The 21,069-nt window shown below is 46.4% G+C and overlaps 2 protein-coding genes across 6 annotated transcripts in view; one reads left to right on the top strand and one right to left on the bottom strand.

Moving 5' to 3' along the window:
* SZT2 (SZT2 subunit of KICSTOR complex) overlaps window positions 1–19,350 on the bottom strand; it is a 53,152-nt gene extending 33,802 nt beyond the window's left edge. For 3 of the 4 annotated variants that reach the window (XM_024744725.1, XM_024744726.1, XM_024744729.1), the window contains exons 1-7: window positions 19,238–19,350; window positions 8,783–8,908; window positions 8,299–8,472; window positions 7,819–7,989; window positions 4,378–4,509; window positions 3,474–3,615; window positions 2,955–3,061 (exon numbers count right to left, since the gene is read on the bottom strand). In XM_024744725.1, coding sequence (XP_024600493.1) covers window positions 2,955–3,061; window positions 3,474–3,615; window positions 4,378–4,509; window positions 7,819–7,989; window positions 8,299–8,472; window positions 8,783–8,908; window positions 19,238–19,264 — 879 coding nt within the window. In that variant the 5' untranslated portion in view covers window positions 19,265–19,350. Of the gene's footprint in view, window positions 1–2,954; window positions 3,062–3,473; window positions 3,616–4,377; window positions 4,510–7,818; window positions 7,990–8,298; window positions 8,473–8,782; window positions 8,909–19,237 lie in introns of those variants that run through there. The other variant, XM_024744727.1, reaches the window with a different exon arrangement.
* A 46-nt stretch (window positions 19,351–19,396) lies between these two features.
* Window positions 19,397–21,069, top strand: part of MED8 (mediator complex subunit 8) — a 5,836-nt gene continuing 4,163 nt past the window's right edge. The window contains exons 1-2 of one of the 2 annotated variants that reach the window (XM_024744787.1): window positions 19,397–19,446; window positions 20,689–20,807. In XM_024744787.1, the coding sequence (XP_024600555.1) occupies window positions 19,441–19,446; window positions 20,689–20,807 (125 nt within the window). In that variant the 5' untranslated portion in view covers window positions 19,397–19,440. Of the gene's footprint in view, window positions 19,447–19,469; window positions 19,839–20,688; window positions 20,808–21,069 lie in introns of those variants that run through there. The other variant, XM_024744786.1, reaches the window with a different exon arrangement.

The following is a 21,069-nucleotide window of genomic DNA, read 5'->3' as shown; positions in this document are numbered from 1 at the left end:
ACAACCACATGGCCCACAAAGCTTAAAATGTTTACTAGTCAGGGGACTTCCCTGGTGGCGCAGTGGTTGAGAATCTGCCTGCCAATGCAAGGGATATGGGTTCGATTCCTGGTCCGGGAAGATCTCACATGCCGTGGAGCAGCTAAGCCCTGCGCCACAACTACTGAGCTTGCACTCTAGAGCCCGTGAGCCACAACTACTGAGCCCGCGCGCCACAACTACTGAAGCCCACAGGCCTAGAGTCCATGCTCCGCAACAAGAGAAGCCACCACCATGCAAAGTGCGTGTCCATGCTCCGCAACAAGAGAAGCCACCACCATGCAAAGTCCGTGCACCGCAACGAAGAGTAGCCCCCGCTAGTCACAACTAGAGAAAGCCCGTGTCCCGCTGACTACACATTAGCCCTGGGCTTCACCTGGAACTACTTCCTCTTTGCAAATTCAATTGCCACATCTGACTGATTACACACAACTTTGCCCCATTTTTAGGTTCCTTCCATCCTCCTCTTGCTGCTCTTTGACTTCCTTAAGGCTCCCAGGCCTTGAACCTCTACTCTTTTCAAATCTATCCACGTCCTCCTGGCCCTCCTTTCTCAACCCAGCCTGGACCCCATGGTCAAGCAACTTCTTATGCATCATTCTCAACTCCCTGGCTGCCTTCACCTTTTCTCTGCTTCCACCTGAAAACCCCAACTAGGATCACAAGTTCTATACCCAGATCCCAAATGAGATCTCAGTGAATCGCAAATGGAAAAAAACCCTGCATAGCTGTGTAGGTTGGCACCACATCAAAACATACGACACCCAACCCAGCTAGTCCTTCAGGGCCGTCCTCAGTGCCGCTCGTCCTTCCTGGCTCTGCCTCCCTCCCTCCCTCCCTCCAGTACACATCCTCACCTTCTACTTTGGAGAGAAATCAGAGGCTCCCTTGGCAGAATTTATCTACATCTTCACTTCTATCCTTCTAGTCTCAAAGAAGAAGTGACACTCTCCTGCTCCTAAAGAGTCCCTCCATCCGTTTCTTGAGCCAATGCCCTCCTGTCAATTTAGGGACTTTACTCCATCCGGCTTCCTTTCCTTTCCCTTATTTTCAAACTCTGCTTCACCACAGCTCCTTGGAAACACGCTGAAGTCTCTAGCTTAAAAAACAAAACAAAGCAGAACACCCCTCTCCTTCCACCCTGTACTCCCCTCTGGCTGCCATTCTCTCTCTCGCTCCCAACTTGATCTGAACAACCAAATTCTGGGTGTCAACACTTTTCTCTACTTCCTTCTCTTCTATCCACTCTTCAATCCACTGCAATCATTTCCCTCGCCACCTCTTCACTGAAATGACCTGGAAAAAAATCCCCATAACCACCTCCTAATCGCCAAACCCAAAGGGCACTTTTCTTTTTATTTAACATCTTTATTGGAGTATAATTGCTTTACAATGGTGTGTTAGTTTCTGCTTTATAACACAGTGAATCAGTTATACATTTACATATATCCCCATATCCCCTCCCTTTTGAGTATCCCTCCCACCCTCCCTATCCCGCTTCTCTAGGTGGTCACAAAGCACCAAGCTGATCTCCCAAAGGGCACTTTTCATTCCTCATTTTACATGATCTCTCTGCTGCATCTCATGCTGTTAAGTTCTGCTTTTCTCCCCCAAACTCTGAAATTTTTGACACCAGAGCTCCTGGCTCTTGTCTGATGATTTTCCTTCATTCTTTGCTGGGCCCTCTTCCTATGAAAGATCTTTGAACACTGGCGGCCCCCAGGTTCTTTGGGGACCGTCCTCCCTTCTCAAACACCATGTGTCGGCTGCCAAATCCTAACTTGCTATCTCTCAGCTAGTGCTGTCTCTTGAGTATCCGATCTGCATATCCAACTGCTAGCTGCTATGAACAGCAGTCATTTATTACGTAATTATGCTAAGCCCTTTAAATGCATCATCTCACCCATTTACAAATGAATCCAACCAAGAAGCGACAGTGATGTGCCCCATGTCACACAGCCAGTAACTGAAGCCAGGATGCCGGCCAGGCATGCCTAACTCCAGAGGTGATGCTTTACAGCTACCCTGTTGACCCACAGGCAACTCAAACACAACATGCACAACACCTGGATTCACCGTCCTGTCCTCACTCCACCCCAACTGCTGCTCTCTGTTTGCTCTGCCAGATACACAGTCATCAGTGAAGTCAGAAACCTGGAGACATCCTTAGCCCCTCTCTCTTGCTCATCCCTTACATTCTGCTGATCACAAGTTATGTTGACTCTACCGCTTCATTTCCTCAATCCTACCCCCTTCTCTCTTACCCTGAATTCCCCCAGTTTAAACCGCGATCCTCTCTTACCTGACCACTGCAATTTACAGCCTCCCTGCCTTCTCTCCTGCCCTTCCCCCAGCAACACGAGTGACCTTTATAAAACATAAACCCAGCTAGTGGTTTTCCTTCCATATATCTGTATCACCCGCAGAATTATGCTGGAACGCCTAACACAGCAGAAGCAGCTTTCCATGCGTGGCGTATGCCTACCCTCCAGCCTTGTTTCCCACAGCTCTCTGCCTCCTATCCTATAGTCTGTCAATCCAAACTAGCTGCAGGTCCCTGAATATACCTACTCCCTCCTCTGCTTAAGCCAGTTTGAGCTGGGTTTTCTGACCCTTGCAACCAAAACAGTAATAATTAATCTAATAAGAGAGGTGGGACTGGAACTGACTGCCAGACTGCAAATTCTGCATTCTTCTTCCTATAACATGCTGTCTCTCACGTCCTAAGGAAAGAGGACAAAGATGAGAGTCCTCTCCCACCACAGTACCTACCCTGTTCTAGACATGATGTCCCCCACACCCTCCAGAACTATGTCATTGGCTTTACCTGGGAAATCATTGCAAGAAAGTAACCAGCCACAGCCCACCTTGTGATATACGACACTTCCCTCTCCTCCTTCCCAGAAAGTCCTCACCTGCACAAAGGAACAAGCCACAGTGCCACTGCGAAGCTGGTTCAGCAACGTCTCACAGACAGCAACATCAGGGACACTGGTCACCCCATCTGTGATCACAATGATACCTGGAGCAGGAAGCATCAGACTCAGACCTGGGGACCCTGGCCTGATCAAAGTCACGGGGAGGCATCTGATGGACGGGGCGTCAGTGTCCACCAACCAATGTGTTTTATAATCCTCCAGCACTTTTCCTTCTCTCCTTCCCTCCCGTTCCTTCCTCTTGAGGGCTGGATCCCAACTTCCTCCTAAGCGACGACCTTGGTGCTCTACTCCTTCCCACTAGGGTCCATGACGGTTGTCAGAGCAGGGGGTACTTGAGATATACGCTAATAAACACTTACCTTTTACAAACAAGGAAACAGACACTCTTCCCTGGGGCCCACTGATCCCCTGGAACCTCTATCTTTGCTGATAATGCCCCCTTCCCTTCCTATATTCCCCGTTTTCCCCAATCCCACCGACATTCCTTCTACTGACCTGCACTAGAGTTTGATGGCAGCAACTGCAGTGCCAAGATGCCCTGACGGATCATACTGACCAGTCCAAGATCAGCTGTCACCATGGAGACTCCCACTTTCCGGCCCGGGGGCTCCCCTGAGTCTGGGGACTGGTCCTCTGCCTGGTTCAAGTTACAGAAAAGATAGAATGGGACAGATGGCACTGCTGCCCCCTCCACAGCAAAACCAGAATTTATAGCCCAGCATTGCCCAGGCCAGGTGGGTCTAATCCTGTGAGGACCCCAATTCCCCTACTGTGCGGCCAAGTCCTGACTATGCTCCCTCCCCTAGTGTGTGCTTGGATACTGTCCCTCAGATGGGCAGGGGGTCCAGCACCAGATGAAGCACCACACTGCACTGCAGCAGGGCTTCCCCACCTTTTGCCAATAAGGCCCCTTTTCCATATTTTTCCGATCGCCATTATGAAATGTCTTACACATCAATCAGATTAAGTCTTCAGACATACAGATCTGCCTGGCTACTTCTAGGATATCTAAAGGAATGAGAAAGTGCACTGTAGTGAGCCCAAGCAGCTTTATCACTGATTGTACAAAATACTAGAGACCAAAGTCACCCATGATCACCTTCTCAGAGCCACTGGGGGAGAAGATGCAGGACTGAAAAAACACAAGCAAATTGCCTTCACGTTTTCTCCCAGCAAGAACGTGTGTCTTGGGGAGTGTATCCGAGCGCTCTTCAACAGGAAACCTGTTGTGTGCACTCACTAGCACTTCTTTCCTTGGCTCCCTCTGTCCCCGGCTTTCAGCCCTTTTTTTCTGCTGTCTTTTCCCTCTATAATATTTGGCTTGTCCTTCCTCTCTCCTCTCTGTCCCTTAACAGCTCCTCTTTCTAAGTGGCCTCTACCCACTTTCTCTCCCACATACCTGGCTCTGGGGATCATACTGCTGCTGCAGCATGGTGGCCACCTTATCTTCAAAGAGACAGAGCTGCTCATACACCTGTTGCAGGAACACCTCCCGCTGGGAAGGGTCCAAAAGGCAGCCCTGGACCAGCACCTGAGAAGCACGATGGAAAGAGCAAGCCATGAAGGTCAGGGGGACATGGGCAGTACCCCTCTGGTCTCCCTATTTATTCTCCACACTGGGCTTCCCCAAGCATGGATGCACCAGAAGATCTTCCAGTTTCCTCCACCTCGGCCTCCGGAACATTGTCTATAAGCTGCCCTATCTGGCCAGGCAAAGCCTTTCTCATTGACTCATACTTTCTTATTCTTGCTGATTTCTAAGCACTGCACACAGAAGCTGTTCTGGACCTTTTCTCTTTTTTAAGCTCAAAATCTTATTCCCCCAGTGAATGCTCCTTCCTTCCTTTTACCCTCAGCAGATAATTCCCACCCCCCTCTTCACAGAGAAAGGAAACAAGTCAACAGGAACTACCCACTCACCCTAACCCTGAGGGTGTACTACTCTCCAACCCATCGAAAATGTCCTCAGTGTTTGCTAGATGTTTATATCTATGTGTTCTAGTTCTTCCTTTCAGGCTCAGAAGAAAAGATTCCTCTTCCTCCTTTTTCTCCCTAAAGCTAATCGCTCCATCTACTCTTGGATCTTTTATCTAATAGCTTCATTCTCTCTCCATGGGGTTTCCTTCCTTCTACTCTAGATATAAATAAGTGCCCCCATCCTAAAAATTTTATAAAGGCCTGGTGGTCCCTGTGGTGGCCCTCGGGATCTCTCCTCTCTCCCTGCCCCCATCAGACTCCTACAACCTGCCCACTTCTCCCCAACCCCTGCCCTCCCGTGCAACAGCTACTTCTCTCTATTCCGAACTGGGTGAGTGGGTGGGGACAGCCAGAAGAGGGCAGAGCGGGACTCTGGACCACTAAAGGCCTGACTGTGAGAAGAGAAACAGAATCAGAGGAATAGTGGGAACTGGGGCTGTGAAAAGGTGAGAAAGATGCTCAGAGCTGTATTGTTTAGAAGAGTGAAAACCGGGTCAACCTAAGGGTCCAACAGTAAAGGTTTGGCTAAATATAAAATATGATAAAATATGAAGACAAGTGGTCATTAAAAATTGTGTTTTCAAAAATATTTAGTGACTTGGAAAAATGCCCGTATCACACGTTAAAAAAGCAGGATGTAGAACTGTGTGTTTAGAATGAGCCTGATGTTTCTCCTCTCTCTGGATGGAGGGGTGGTGGCGAGGGAAGCAAACACAAACTCAAAGAGAAGAAACACAGTCCACAACATGTCAATAGTAGTTATAGTTATTTCTGCTTGGTTATTATGAGTGAGTTTTGTGAGTTTTTTATATTTTACGTATTTTTCAAATCTTCTTCACTGGGCATGTATTATAAACGTGACTTTTTGTTTGTTTGTTTGTTTGTTTTGAAAAACAGCAGGATGCATCTTGAGGGAGCTACAGAGACAAGTGAGGAAGCTGTCTGACTTCTTAGCTGACTTAGTGGCAAGTGGCCCTGGAGGCTTACCTAAGTTCTCACTCCTTGTCTTCTCCACAGCTGCTGTCCTTGTTCAGGACTTATCTCCTCTCCCATGCTGCAATACTCTTCTGCCTGTTCTCCCCAATCCAGAATTTGTCCCCCAACCATCTTTCTCACCAGCCACAAACAAGTGTGACCTTCCTAGTGTTCGCATCTGATCCTGTCACTGACATTCCAAACCTCCAGTGGTTCTCTACCCATGGCTAATAGTTTTAAAAGCTAACATTTGCATGTTTTCTATGTGGCAGGCACCGCTTTAAATGCTTGACATGTATTAATTCAATCACCATGCAACACTGGTATTGTTGACATCCCCATTTTGGAGAAAAGACCCAGATGCACAGAGAGGTTAAGTAACTTGCCTAAGAGCACACAGCCAGTAAGTGGTATAGCCAGGAAGCACATAAGGCACTGTTATTCCAGATCCAGTGCTCTTCACCACCACACTAAACTCCCCTACAGAATAAAGTATAAGTTCTTAGCCATGACATTCAAGGCCTTTCATAATTCTGCCCCCACTTATCTCTCCAGTCTCCTCTTTACCATCCCCCTAACCCTCCCCCCATCATTCAAACTTCATTGTGTCCAACTGAGTAACATGTAGTTCCCTAGAACCCCTGTGATTGAGAGCACAGTTTCATAGCTCTGTGCCTTTGCTTTTGCTGGCCCCTCTGCCTGGAAAGCCCATTTCCTCTTCTTTGAATAGTTAACATCAATTCATCCTTCAAGATTCAGTTCAAATGCCTCTTTGTCCAAAAGTCTCTCCTGTTGCTGCCCCAGGTTTGGCTGGGTGCTCCCATATCACGAGTCAAAACTTATCAGTGCCCTTATCACATTCAACTGAAATTACCCCCTTTAATATCTGTCTCCGCAACTAACTCTCAACCCCTCCCATCAGGATAGGGACAGGGTCTGATTCATGTGTCTCCAGGACCTAGCCCAGGCCTGGCATAGATCAGGCTTTAGTAAGTGTTTGTCAAAGTGAACCAAGTGTTGAGTGATTACCTAATATCCAAGCTTTTCCCGCCTTGACTGTGAGCACCTGCAAAGTCTGGGGATGTAGCCCACAACCAACAGTCCTAACACCTGCACTAGGAGAACACTTTAAACCAGGGCAGAGGGCTGGGATCCAGGCATGTACCAATTGCCTTGTGTATATTTCAGCCCCTCAGATACTGTTCCTTGCATCCCCCTCTCTCAAAGCCAGTTTGATAGCTAAGGTGACAATGAAGCCATCAGGGACAATTTCAGGGTAAGCCTCTACCAGTGAGTTGAGGGTGGTTAAGAGTAGATGAAGGGAAACTGGACCAATGCTTATCTAAGCCCAATACAGATATTCCAGTAACAGACTTGGCCGTTTTCCAAAAAGGAGTGCCTTCTGATGGCCTGCTTGGGTGCTGGATAAGCCCTGTAATTATCGTGTGGTCAGCGTTACACCCACCAGTTCACAGGGCTCTGGGAGAAAAATGACCCTCCTCTGTCCTTGGAAGAAATTATGTTTCTGGGTCTTTGTTTCTCCTGCTGGTAGTGCAAGGAGTTAGGACATTAGCTAACCTTCTGATGGAACTAAAGGGAGCGGGGGACAGAAAACAGTCATTCAGTGGCCAGGACCAGAGACTTAGAGGAGGAATGAGAGGGGCATTTGTCCAGTCAATGCCAACTCACCTAATGCTATGGGAAGGCCCTTTAAGACCAGAGCAATGGATGCTTCTTAAGAGGACAGAGACTCACAGAGATGACTAGGAACAGGTTCGAGGAGAGCTGGGGACTTTGGGCACGGACAGTGGAGACAGGATAAGGACTTGGTCAGTGGACTATCCGAAATTAGGTCTGAGGATACAAACTTGAAGAAAGGATGCAATACCTGGTGGGACTGCAAGCCAATGATTGAGGAGTAGGCCTGGATAGTGACGTAGATCTCAGGTTGGAAGTCGATGCAAGATCCAGGCACTCGGAAGGGCCGGAGCAGCCCGCCTAGGCAGCGGGAGAGGGCATGGAAAACTTCATCAAACAAGATCTCGCCTGTGGAATCATCCTGAGGGCAATGCAGAGAAAGGTCTCTCAAGGGTAACCAAAGGCAGCCCTGAGTGGAGGGCAGAAACAAGCAGCTTCCATGGGTCAGTGGGACTCTTAAGGTTGATCACACATCCAAATACGGTGCCACAGATGAATGGGATCTGTCTTCAAACACCCCCCACTCCTTCCGTTGTGTAAAGGAAACCTGTCTCCTTTCCAAAACGGCATCATTGTGGGATCATTCTTTACTTATCCCAGGCCCCTCCTCTTCTCCTCACTTCCCACCCAATCCTTTCTTCCCACTGTCTCCCCTCAACCAACCCCTTACCACAATGCCAGTAGATGGGCTGAGGTCCAGCTCAATGACAAACCGATACTGCCAGGCCAGGAAGGTGACCCGGGTGGATGGTACAAGGAGGAACGGCCTGGGGACCACCGGTTCCTCTGGCTGCCATCCAGGAGGCAGGACACTGAGGACTTCCAACTCCTGCTCAGACTGAAGCTGACATTTAGGATGGGGAGGAAAGGGAAGAGTCAGGAAGTCACCCCTTTCTTTCCAGGACCTGACTTCCACATCCAAAATGACACACCATTGGTTCTACCTTCTGCAACCCAACCAAGCACTCTTCCGAGCTGGAAAAACAATTAAACAAGATTTCCCCTGGGGAATCATCTTGTGGGCAAAGTCACTTGCCCCTCCTAGAATCAGACCCCTCAGAGTTAGTCTCCCCTCCTGTGTGTTTCCAGTACCCTCCTAAAAAAACAGATCCTCGGGGCTAGCCCTTCACATCCTGTGTGTCTCTGGGCCTCACCAGCATCTCCTGGGGCGTGGCCTGCACAGTCTGATGCAGGTGATTGAGGAACCAAGCCAGGCGAACATTTCGGGATATTCGATAATCCTTTTTCATCAACAGGAACACCTGCCCAGCTTCTTCCACCTGGGGACAAAGAGATATTTAATAAATCCATAAAAATTCACTAGTTCCTAGTACATATAGATCATGGTGCAAGTAACTTGTCCAAAGAGCTGAGAATCCATTAGTGAGAGGCAAGGCAGCAGAAGTGAAACGTTTACCCCCACCTCAGTGCAAGGGCTTCCCAAGGATTCAATTCTCAACTCTTGGCTCCCATTCCCCCTATAAAGACCTCTATGTAGACCAAGTGACTTTTGCACATTTCAATGGGTATGTGAGTTTCTCCTATAAACTCTAAGTTCTTTGAGGGTGGGGATTGTGCCTTGCTCTATTTTTGTGTCCCTGTGCTTAGCAAATTGCTTAAAACAGAGCAGACAATAATGCCTGGCAGTTTCTCCTAATAAGCCCTGACATCAGCACGCACTAAAGGATCTTCACTGGGTGAATGGCAAGCCTACTAAAGGCCTCAAAGCCCAACTTCTGTGGGTCACAGTCTCCCACCCACACCCTTCTCAGCTGTCAATGCTCTAGTTCCTTCCTTCCGCTGCCTCATGGGCAGTCGGTTCAACTGTGTCCAACAAGTGTCAGTTCCCTTGCCCGTGTCCTCACCTGTCACTACACAAGCCCAGCTAAATCTTGACTCAAGATGAATTTGACCTTCTTCCTTATCCACACAAATACTACACCAGCTGTACTCTGACAGAAAGAAACTTGTCAACTCGCCAGTGGTGCCACTTCTAGTGGCCTTTACCAATCCTTTTATTTCTCCCTGGTCAGTAACCTTTCCTTATCCCACTCAGGTTTTCCAATCTCTCAACCCCCGCCATCCCAGCAGATAAATGTGCCTACTGTTTCGCAGAGAAAATAAGGGTCAACTGGTGTGAACTCCCCCAATGTTTCCTCCAGATTAACCCTTATCTGTAACATTCCTTTACCCCCTTACTCTTGCCTCAGATGAAAAGATTACTCTCCTCCTGTTTAGACAAACTGCAAATTTCTCCTCCAGTGTTCCTAGTGAGGTGGAAATGACAGGCTGTGAGGAAGTGAGCAGAAGTCAGTGACTACCTGTTGAGAAACGGGATGTTGAAAGGAAGTGAAGATTTTTTTTTCAATAATGGGGAAATATGCATAGAGAAGAGATGGAAAAAGTCCTGGAAAAGCAATAATGAAGGGTGCCTGATGTCGGAGAAGAGTGTGGAGAGCAGAGATGCAATGACTAAAGATGAAGGAAGTCTTTCTTCCTCAGAAGGCAAGCATAAAGAGGTATAGAAACAGATATTAGGAAATGGCATGGATGAGAGGAGAAGGAAGAAGAGGGAAGGAACTCATATTTATTGAGCACCTAAAATACATTCAATTGTACACTGTAAAAGTTCAGTACAAGAATTTCAGACTCAAACAGCCTGGGTTTGAATCCCAATTCAGCCTCTTAATAGCTGTGAGATTGTGGAAAAGGTACTTAAACAGTGTCCTCATTTGTAAAATGGAGATAAATCCTAATACCAATCTAATTGTGCTGTCCTGCAGATGAAGGGAAACCGTGCATATGAAGCACTCAGCATGGTGCATGGCACTTATAAGAATATAATAGAAGTCAACTATTACAGGTTATTACCAGGCCCAGTACTAGGCTCTTTACCTAAGTAACTGCATTCAGTCTTCACACAAAACATTTAATAGAAGAAAGCTGAGGTCCAAAAAAGTTAATTTCTCAGCAGAATTCTTAGCAGAATTCGTAGGCATAGGGTCAGAAGTCAAACCCAGGCTTGATGAGCTGCAAAACCCATCTACTGAGTGTGACAACTGGATCAAACTGGGGACTTAAGAGCAGAAAAGATTTAAAGTGGTTACAAGAAGGAACACGATGGGGGTTTATAAATAGAAAGGATGCTTTGACATAATCAAAAAGACAATTTAAACATCAATATGATGTGATTTAGTATTATTTTGTGTTTTGTCTCTGTACCATCTAAAATCACATTTTGGGAAATACTACTCTCTGTTGTACTGTTTTCCTGCACTGGCCTGAGGCAGGCTCTGGCTAGGATTTTGGATTTTATCCAAGAGTTAGGTCAAGCTACCAAACTCTTTTTTCAGCAGGGCAGTACTATTATATCTGCATTCAAAAAAAATTCCATCTGGCTACCACATGACTTAGAAAGATCCCCTAACAACCAGGGGAGATGACAATGGCCGAGACCAGAGCTACTCAAAGTAGCCATTCTGTGAACTGCTTGAGACTGTTCCTGAAGAGACAAGTAGTTGTGTTAGAATGTAAAACCAGCACTGACTTTCACTGAGAGAGTCTTGGAAAAGTCAGTTGAACTAACCTTCAAGACAAGTGATCAAGTGAAGTGAGTTCAATTGTACTTTAAGGAATCTTTAAAATAAGATGGATAAGGGGCTTCCCTGGTGGCGTAGTGGTTGAGAGTCCGCCTGCCGATGCAGGGGACACGGGTTCGTGCCCCGGTCCGGGAAGATCCCACATGCCGAGGAGTGGCTGGGCCCGTGAGCCATGGCCGATGGCCCTGCGCGTCCGGAGCCTGTGCTCCGCAACGGGAGAGGCCACAACAGTGAGAGGCCCGCGTACCGCAAAAAAAAAAAAAAAAAAGTGGACAAGAACTGGTGATTACCTGAGGTAGGGAGGAAAGTAACCAAAAAAAAGCCAAAAACACAAGGTGTCAAGGATGACTAAGGCAACATCAGAAACCAGTAAGTTGCAGGATGATTTCCGTTAGCTAGAGAAATCAGATATAGCTATTTCCCATCATTTCTAACCACCATCTCCCTCAAAAGGTCCCATCAAACTGAACGCTCTTATTGCCAAACTCCTGAAAAGACAAAAGGGGTCTACCGGCAAAGAAGGAAACTGCAGCAATTACCTGCCCTCTCTTTCTCTGATCCTTGGTCTCAAGAGGAGATACTCCCATAAATAAATAAATAGAAAAGACGGCCTTCTCCCTGATTAACATCTCGAAAATTCTGCCAGATTGCCTAATTTCTTTCCCACAGTGTTAGTCTATTAACTTGGGTATACTTACATATTGTACTGTAAAACATTTAATATTAACTTTTCATTGGTATTTTGTCAACACCCTTATAAGAAATTCAAGGCCTGATGGCTTCCATATGTATGATTAGAGCACCAATAAACACCATAAAATATATTCATTTGTATTGGGCTTTGGCTTTCTCAGAGAAAGAGCAACTGTGCTCAATGCCAGTAGGCAACCTCTCCCTCAGGATTGGCTGAACTGGTGTGGGTATGATATTAGTGACCTCTCTCGTCTACAAGTTGACTATGCTGGATCCTTGCCAAGGTTCTTATCTAAAAAAGGACGGGCTGGGCTCAGTATTATCAGAATAGGAAGGATATCCCAGTTCAGCAGCCCTTTCTGTTTATCACTCTATCCCCAGAGCCTGGCGCATTGCTTGGCAATAGGATGCTCAATAAAATTTTGCTGAATAAGTGAATTCACTATATGTTCTAAGCTAAGCAAAGCAAACGCGGCATTTAAAATGAATCACAGGCAGTACAACTTTTCTTAAGGTAAGGTAGTCTTAACACTAGTCTCCATGTTTTTCCTTTTGTTCTTCTTTGGTGCTTAGTGAAGACTTTTTTTCAAATGCCAGCCTGTTTCAGTTATGCAAGGAAATATCCAGGAAAGGAGTTTTGGCCCATACTGAGCCAGGGTTAAAGGAGGGAGCACCATAAGGACAGTTGGGGACACTTGGCTCACTTCATCTTCTAGGACTAAAATCCTGGCCACTCTGGGTTTAATAAATGAACCTTTCCATGATTCCCTACACTGTTTGTTATCTCTGCTAGGCATTCACAAAGCAGTCTGGACTACTTAATAGCATCCACCATAGTTCATAACGAAGAATTTGTGTATTTTTTAATGTTGGTTTCCCCTACAAGTGTAGAAGCTCCAGGGAGGTAGGGGCTGTCTGTATTGTTCTTTGCTGTATCTCTAGTAACTAGAGCAGTGCCAAGACACACTAAGGGTTTGAATATTTGTTGAATGAATGTATGAATGAGGGAAATTGCTCTCGCAAGCTATATTTATTCTCTTCTCTATTTCAAGCTATGTTCTTAGTATCTTACCAGAGATTCCTAATTTTTCATTTTTATCAACATCTGGCTTTTGTTGTTCAAGAGTTCTCATCCTTCCTCATCTGCTTTATGGAAAAACTAACCCAGTCTGTTGTTTGGACTTTGCCTCCCTGAAAGTTGTTTTTACCAAGTTTTTTTTCACTAGTATGTTCTTTACTGGTATCATCTTCTTTTCTACAATTCTGGAATCGGGGGAAGGGGAGTTGTGTAAACTTGAATAGATTTGTTTTAGACAGAATTACAGTATTATGGAAAGAAAATGTGATATCATAGCTGAGACTCCGGGCTTGAATTTTAGTTTCCTCCTCTATAAAATACCACCACCTACCCCAATGATGGGTGAAAGCACACTGTAAAGTTAAAAGTGTCACACAAATGCACACAGTAGTGGTAACAAGGTGCTGCTTCTTTGAGTCTGGGGGAAGTCCTGCACAGCCATTCCCCTCAGCGTTTTTGGCTCACCCCCACTTAGCTGGCAGAGTTGGAAATTTCTTCACACTGAGCCAGAGTCTGTCTTGTTGATATTACCTTGGCCTGCTCTTGAAATCTGTTCTCTTGAACATATCTAACTCACTTTGGGTTTTACCTCCTGAGGCCACACAGGGAAAAAATCTGAACCTCTGCCAAAGGAGAAGCTATCAAACATCTGATGATGGTTCTGAGTCTTTGATTCTCCATAATAAACATCTCCAGGTTCCTTGAATGTAGCTCAAACGGCATGGTTTCGGGCTTCCCTGGTGGCGCAGTGGTTAAGAATCCTCCTGCCAATGCAGGGGACACGGGTTCGAGCCCTGGTCCGGGAAGATCCCACACGCCGCGGAGCAACTAAGCCCGTGCACCACAACTACTGAGCCTGCGCTCTAGAGCCCGCGAGCCACAACTGCTGAAGCCCGCGTCCCTAGAGCCCGTGCTCTGCAACAAGAGAAGCCACCGCAATGAGAAGCCCACACAACGAAGAGTAGCCCCCGCTTGCTGCAACTAGAGAAAGCAAAGACCCAACGCAGCCAAAAATAAATAAAAAGAAAATAAAACAAAAAGAAAACGGCATGGTTTCAAGTTCCCTCACTATTTTAGATCTTAGATCACGTGCCTACGAATGAACTCTGGTTGGTCTACTTTTCAACTTAAAATGTGGGGGCCAGAATGGAGCACAATAGCCAGGTGAGGTCACAGATTCAGAATCTCCTAGATTCTATTTACTTCAGGCGAAGCTTTACCATGCTACTGACCCAAGAAACCTCTCTGACTTTCTCGCTTCTGCTGCTGCTTAGACACATCCCCCATTCTCTCATGCAGCTGGCTTTTTTGGGACACACACAATTATTCAATTCGTCCTATTACATTGGATAAATCCAGCCTATTTTCTATTGTGAAGCTTGACTGCTGTTTTGTCTGCTAGTAAATCCCTTTCCAGCTTAATTTCCCTGCTAATTTGATCAGGATGCCATCAAGTCCTCATCCAAGTCCCAAGAGGACAAAGGCAAGGTGAGCATGCATTCATTTATCAGTCAACAAATTTACGGAGAGCCTGATACATGCTAGCACTGGGCTGGTCCTAAGGATACAATGGAAAGCAAAAATTGGCATTCTCTGCCCTCGCAAGATTTACCCTGTAACTGAGGAAAAAACGAATCAAATCATCACTCTAAATACTACATTGATACAAACTAAGTGTGCCAAGGATAAGAATGTGGTTTTATGACAGCATGTAACAAAGTAACCTGACTCAGGCAAGAGTCTTAAGAGAAAGTGACCCTGAAGACTGAGCAGGGTTGGCCTAGTGAGGAGGGAAAGGGGAATACACCAGATGGAGGATATAAACAAGCACTGACCTATTAGATTTTCTTCACACTATCTGTTAGTAGGCTGCTGAATTCCACTGCTGTGCAGCTTCCATTTCTCCACCTTGTTTCGAAGGTTATTTTGAATGACAGACTGACTCTTCAAGGCCAAACTGAAGTCTAGTTCACCAATCAGTTCTTATAGAATCCACTCTCTTGAAACCAGGAACATTTCCTAACTCGAGTTTTCTCGCAACATTCCCCCCATACGTGATCCTTCCAAGTCAACGACTACATTTTCACAAACATCATCTCTAAGTTTTCTTCACATTCAAGAGGTGATTTAACAGAACTAAAGACTCAAGAATTAATTAAAGCAGCTAGAATGGTATTTTTCCAAGTGTGATCCAAGGACCAGCAGCATCAGAACCACCTGAGGTGCTTGTTAAAATGCAGATTCCTGGGCACCATCCGAGACCAATTGAATTAAGAGCTGAGAGAGCTCGGGAAGCTGTACGTAAGAAGCTCCCCCAAGTGATTCTTCCGCTTTACTGTTTGAGAATCCCTGAATTGGTTGTGTTCTCCCAGCACCCATACTCATATGGAGCTTTAATCCCTGATACTTAATCCTTCTGAGTCTGAAGTGCACTGGAGCAGTCTGGCAAAGGGAAAGCAGGGTTTCGAAGTCAGAGATCTGGATTTAAATCTGGCTCTACTACTTGCTATCTAGGTGAGCTTGGACAAGTTAGTTTTCCCAGGCCTCAGTTTCTTCATCTATAACGTGTGGATAAGAATGTCTACTTCAGGGATTTCCTTGGTGGCGCAGTGGTTAAGAATCCACCTGCCAATGCAGGGGACACGGGTTCGAGCCCTGGTCCGGGAAGATCCCACATGCCACGGAGCAACTAAGCCCATGCGCCACAACTACTGAGCCTGCACTCTAGAGCCCGCGAACTACAACTACTGAGCCCAAGTGCCACAACTACTGAAGCCCGTGCGCCTAGAGCCCGTGCTCCACAACAAGAGAAGCCACGGCAATGAGAAGCCCGCACACCGCCATGAAGAGTAGGTCCCACTCGCTGCAACTAGAGAAAAGCCCACGTGCAGCAACAAAGACCCAAGGCAGCCAAAAATAAATAAATAAATTTAAAAAAAGGAAAAGAATGTCTACTTCAGAAGGATGTTGTGGCAATTAATCAGGAGAGTCAGAACAATGATAGAGGAAGCCTATCATACTTTGGAAAATTTACTGAGGCCTATATGCCATTTATAGCAAGATGAATAAAACATTATCAGGTACTGTGCTGCATACCACGTATACCAGGATGAAGCAAACATTGTCCATCTCGTTAATTTGTTTGTTCATTGCCCCGTCCCTTGGTGGTTAAGGTATAAATTATTCCTGGACTTTTCCAACCCCTGTGCTGTTTTCTGTTAACAGAATCCCACAAAATAATGTAGTCTCCACGTGCCCTTGAACCACTGTACTTATGCCAAAGTCCTGAACCTCTAGCACGGCTTCAACCTGAATCTTCTTCACCAGCCTTCTCTCTCACCCACCTCCACCTGAGTTCGAGCACCTCGGATCAAACGCTGGTTCTGCTGCTTATTAGTATAAGGCCTTGGTGAAGTTACTTACACGCTCTGTGCCTTAATTTCCTCATCTGAGAAACAGGGATAGTAAGAGTGCTTCTTTTTCTTTTTTTTAAGATTTTTTTGATGTGGACCATTTTTAAAGTCTTTATTGAATTTGTTACAATATTACTTGTTTTATGTTTTGGTTTTTTGGCCGCGAGGCACGTGGGATCTTAGCTCCTCGATCAGGGATCGAACTCGCACCCGCACCCCCTACACTGGAAGCCTTAGTCTTAACCACTGGACTGCCAGGGAAGTCCCAACGGTGCCTATTTCACAGGGGTTTTCCCAGTATTAGATGATACTCAGTAAGCACTAGTGTTAGCTATTCTCACTGCCACTGCGCCCACACTGGCAGCTGCTTCGTCTTAGTTCTCTGAAGGTCCTCAGCTCCTCCTTACCTCAGGATTTTCACTGTTCCCTTTGCCTGTAATGCATGCGCTCTGCCTCTTCTCACAGCCACCTTCCACTCCTTCTTCCGGCTTAAATGTTATTCCTCTGCGGCTTTCTGATCCACCCCCTCCACTGAACAATTAGTTTAAGAACCCCTGTTAAACACTCATTCAATCTGTACTTTTCCTTTGAAGCGCTTATTATCATAATTCAACATGTGCACTCCATTAGAATAGGGACTGTGTCTTACACTGCTCCATATCCACCCTGATAATTAGCACAATTCTAAGTACATAGCAGCAGCATAAAATAATTTAAGTATCTGAGGAATGAATGACTTCTGAAATCTGACTATGTCCAATATTTCTCTCTTGGAATTGTAATAACATCTAACGATCAGTCACTTTTCTGCTCAGGGGCAGAACTCTTCACTCCCTTTACCTTCTGAGATAAAATTTTCAGAAATGTAAATCAACAATTCAACAAATGAACTTTTGGCTGAGTGAGACTTCCAGGAGCGTATGTCTGGACTCCAGGTTCCCTTAGATTTGCACTGCTCAATATGGTAGCCACTACCATATGGTGAGCACTTGAGATGTTGCTAGTCCAAAGTGAGATATGCTGTAAAATACACTCTGGATTTTAAAGACTTGGTACAATAAAAGAATGTTAAGGGCTTCCCTGGTGGCGCAGTGGTTGAGAGTCCGCCTGCCGATGCAGGGGACACGGGTTCGTGCCCCGGTCCGGGAAGATCCCACATGCCGCAGAGCAGCTAGGCCCGTGAGCCATGGCCGCTGAGCCTGCGCGTCCGGAGCCTGTGCTCCGCGACGGGAGAGGCCACAACAGTGAGAGGCCCGTGTACCGAAAAAAAAAAAAAAAAAAGAATGTTAAATATCTCATAATTTTTAATATTTATTACATATTGAAATGATGTTTTGGAAATAATGGGGTTAAAGAAAAATATATTATTAAAGTTAATTTTACCTGTTTTTTTTTACCTTTTTAAATGTGGCTACTAGAAAACTGACATATATGCCTTGCATTGGATACAATGCTGTTTTAGACTACCTGCCTAAAAGGTACGTTGTATTTCACCACAACACCCCTCCATTTCTTCTCATTTTAATCCATAACAAAACATACTCCAAATTCCTTCATCGGTTTTTCTCAATGATATTTCTGATGCATAGGCTACTCCATCACCCCTGTCAACACATCTGATCCTTTTTAACAGGGTAGTTTCCTACAACCATATTTAATCTTGGGGCTTGTGACATCGAATTGGAGGTTTACCATCCTGTGGCTACTTTATTATTTATACTGTAAACATTATGACTAAGAACACAAGATCTACAGCAGACCACCAGTTTTGGAGTCCTGGCTCTGGTACTTACTAGCTGTGCAACTTTATTACTCTTAATATCTATCTCTGTGCCTCAGTTTCCTCAACTGAAAAATGGGGATGATAATATTGTCTACCGCGTAGGGCTCAGAGTATTAATTGATGTTGGTAAAGTGCTGAGATGGTCCCTGACACACAGTAAGCATTCAATAAGTAATGACAACTATCGGCATCATTATACACATCTCTCACCCTTCCCATCTACTCATATATTCTCTTGTAACACTGCGCCCCTCTCCTAGTGATGTTGTTCTTTCCAAATCTGAGATTTTACGCTCAGATCATCTAACTCCAAAACTCTGCTACACCCCAGCTGAGAGTAGCACTTGGGTAAGGTACTTCTCTCGATTTTCAGATTCTTACCTGTAAATGACAGTGGGTATTGCCACCTTCCTTTGCACAAGTCTGAATGACACAATGTATATAAAGTTCCTTGCATGGTCCTTAGCACCTTATGGATACTTTATTTGCATTTTCTGATTTAAAACATGTGACCCTAACAATACACCAATGATAAGTACTTTATGAAGAAGGAAAGAGGCCGGGAAGTCAAGACTTGCCCGAAGTTGCACAGATAGTTACACGGCAGCGCCAATACCGGAACGAGGCTTCTGTCTGAGTCAAATGTTTTTTCATAAAACCAAAGCTGCTCTCCAAAAGCATGAGCGCTAGAACTAAATTCATGCTGTTTATGGCATTCCAATATTTGAAGAAATGCAGCAACTGGCAAAGCTGCCCACTGAAACTGCAACGGAAAATCAAAATACAGGTTTTCTTAATACCATTGCGAGGTCAAAGAACCCGAAAGCCCTAGAGTTGGCGTCGTGGATGAAATTTCGGCAAACCAAAGAGCGACAAGCTCCTCCTCTAGGCCCCCCAGGAAAGTGCGGGAGAGGAGATAACGAATGTTTGGGCTTCGGGCTGACCCGGCGGCTCCGGACCCGGAGGAGGCCACGGCCGCGCCCGGCCGCCGGACCCTCCCCCTCGGATCTCGGGACCCAGCGCTGCGCCCGCCCGCCCCTCACCTCCGGCTCCGGGCGCTCCGAGGCCATCACACAGCCCTCCCGCGCCGGCCCGGGCCAGAGAAGCTGCTCCGCTCGTGACCCCTGACCCGGCGGCCTGGCGACCAGCGGGACAGGAAGTGAGGGGGAGGGCCGAGTCCTGAGCTTTCTGATTGGCTGACTTGGGAAACGGAAGAGGAAGTCTTTGACACTGCCCTGTTGCCGCAATGCAGGTGAGGGCCAGGTTGGCGCTAGTGACCGCTAGCTAGCTTCGGGTATCGGTACCGAGAGTGGGCTGGCGGAGGAGGGAGTGAGGAGTTGGGGCTGAGAGGAGGGGGTAGAGCCCTTGATCGTCGAATAAGGGGACGCACGATGGGGCAGAGGCCCACTGGCGAGGGAGCGGCGCAGATGAGAGATGGGGGTGGAGCCCGGCTGACGGGAGACAGACTGCGGTTAAGTCGGGAGGGAGAAGGCAGCACTGACTTGCTAGGGTGTGGGAAAGGATCAGGTTGTAATTTGGGAAGGTTGAGGTGCAGTCCAAGGAAGACGGCTCAAGAAAGTGGTGGATCGGCTCAGGCCCCGGCCTAGGCTGTTGGATGGCCGTTGTCGGATGCCGACAGAACAGGTAATCTGTAATTGGAGAGAAGCCCGAGGGTGGAAGGAATTATGGGACCGCGGTGGCCAAAAAGCCAGACTAATGTAATCTGAGGCCGTGGGTGGAACCCAGGATCAAGGCTCCTGTCCTGCACGTTGGCAATTTGCTAAGACAGTTTTGCTTCATTCTTCCTAGTCTGTGCCCGTTTTTCATTTGTCACTTAGTTTCTTGCAGCTGGTAGCCTCTCCGTAAGTTTTTATAGGTTGACTAAGCTTGTGAAAGGGGCACAGGAATATTGGCACAGAGATAAAATGAGTGCAGATTAATTTAGCAAGGAGGAGGTTGAAGGAGCAAAGACTGAGGGCAAATGAAGGTGGGGATGGCAGCGGTGGTGGCGGTGGCAGTGGCAGGTATTCAGAAGAGCCTTCATGTGTAGGTAGATTTTCCAGAGATTGTATCATGGGCAAGAACGGCTACACTCACCGGCAGGTTTTAGGACAGAGGAAGTCAGAGTATGTATGCTGCAGAGGTGCCCAAAAGATAATAAACCCCAGGCATTAGGTCTAGTGAAAATTACTCAGTGGGAAAGAATAGAGTGTACCTAATACAGAGAAAAACTAGGCCTGGATTAGGAGCAATGAGAGAAAGGAATCAGTAGGTAGGAGGAATTGAGGTCAGATGAATGGGTGTAAAGGTCTAAGGGTTGACGCTGTCTGTAACCCTAATACCAAAGAAAGTAAACAACCTGGCTCTCACTACGCCAATGAGATCCTGTGTCACTGGACTGGTGTCGCACACTGTCATCCTGGCTTTTCAGCCTTCCTCTGTATGTGTCATCCTCACACTCATCTGAGTAACCAACCTATTCCTATTGGTGCAGAGGGAGGAGAAGCAGCTTGAGGCATCATTAGATGCACTGCTGAGTCAAGTGGCTGATCTGAAGAATTCACTGGGGAGTTTCATTTACAAATTGGAGAATGAATATGACCGGCTGACCTGGTAAGGGTTGTCAGGGCAAGCTGGGGAGGGCTCCATGCCACCTGCTGGATAGGACATCTCCAGTGACGTAACCATTTATCAGTTTGCAAACATCTCTTGATTTAGAGAGAGTTGGGTTTCCCAACATTTAACACTGAAGTTGGCTTTGGGCCCCCATGGTAAGGAAGTAGAGAAATGCCCAGTTTCCCAGCCCAGGTTCTCACTAGCTTTTTTTTTTTTTTTTTTTTTTTTTTTTTTGGGGGCCCCGGGGCCCTCCCTTTTT

The sequence above is a fragment of the Neophocaena asiaeorientalis genome, unplaced genomic scaffold (assembly GCF_003031525.2).
Source record: "Neophocaena asiaeorientalis asiaeorientalis breed wild unplaced genomic scaffold, Neophocaena_asiaeorientalis_V1.1 scaffold478, whole genome shotgun sequence".
NCBI classification, from domain to species: domain Eukaryota; kingdom Metazoa; phylum Chordata; class Mammalia; order Artiodactyla; family Phocoenidae; genus Neophocaena; species Neophocaena asiaeorientalis.
This window is presented reverse-complemented; position numbering and strand designations above follow the sequence as displayed.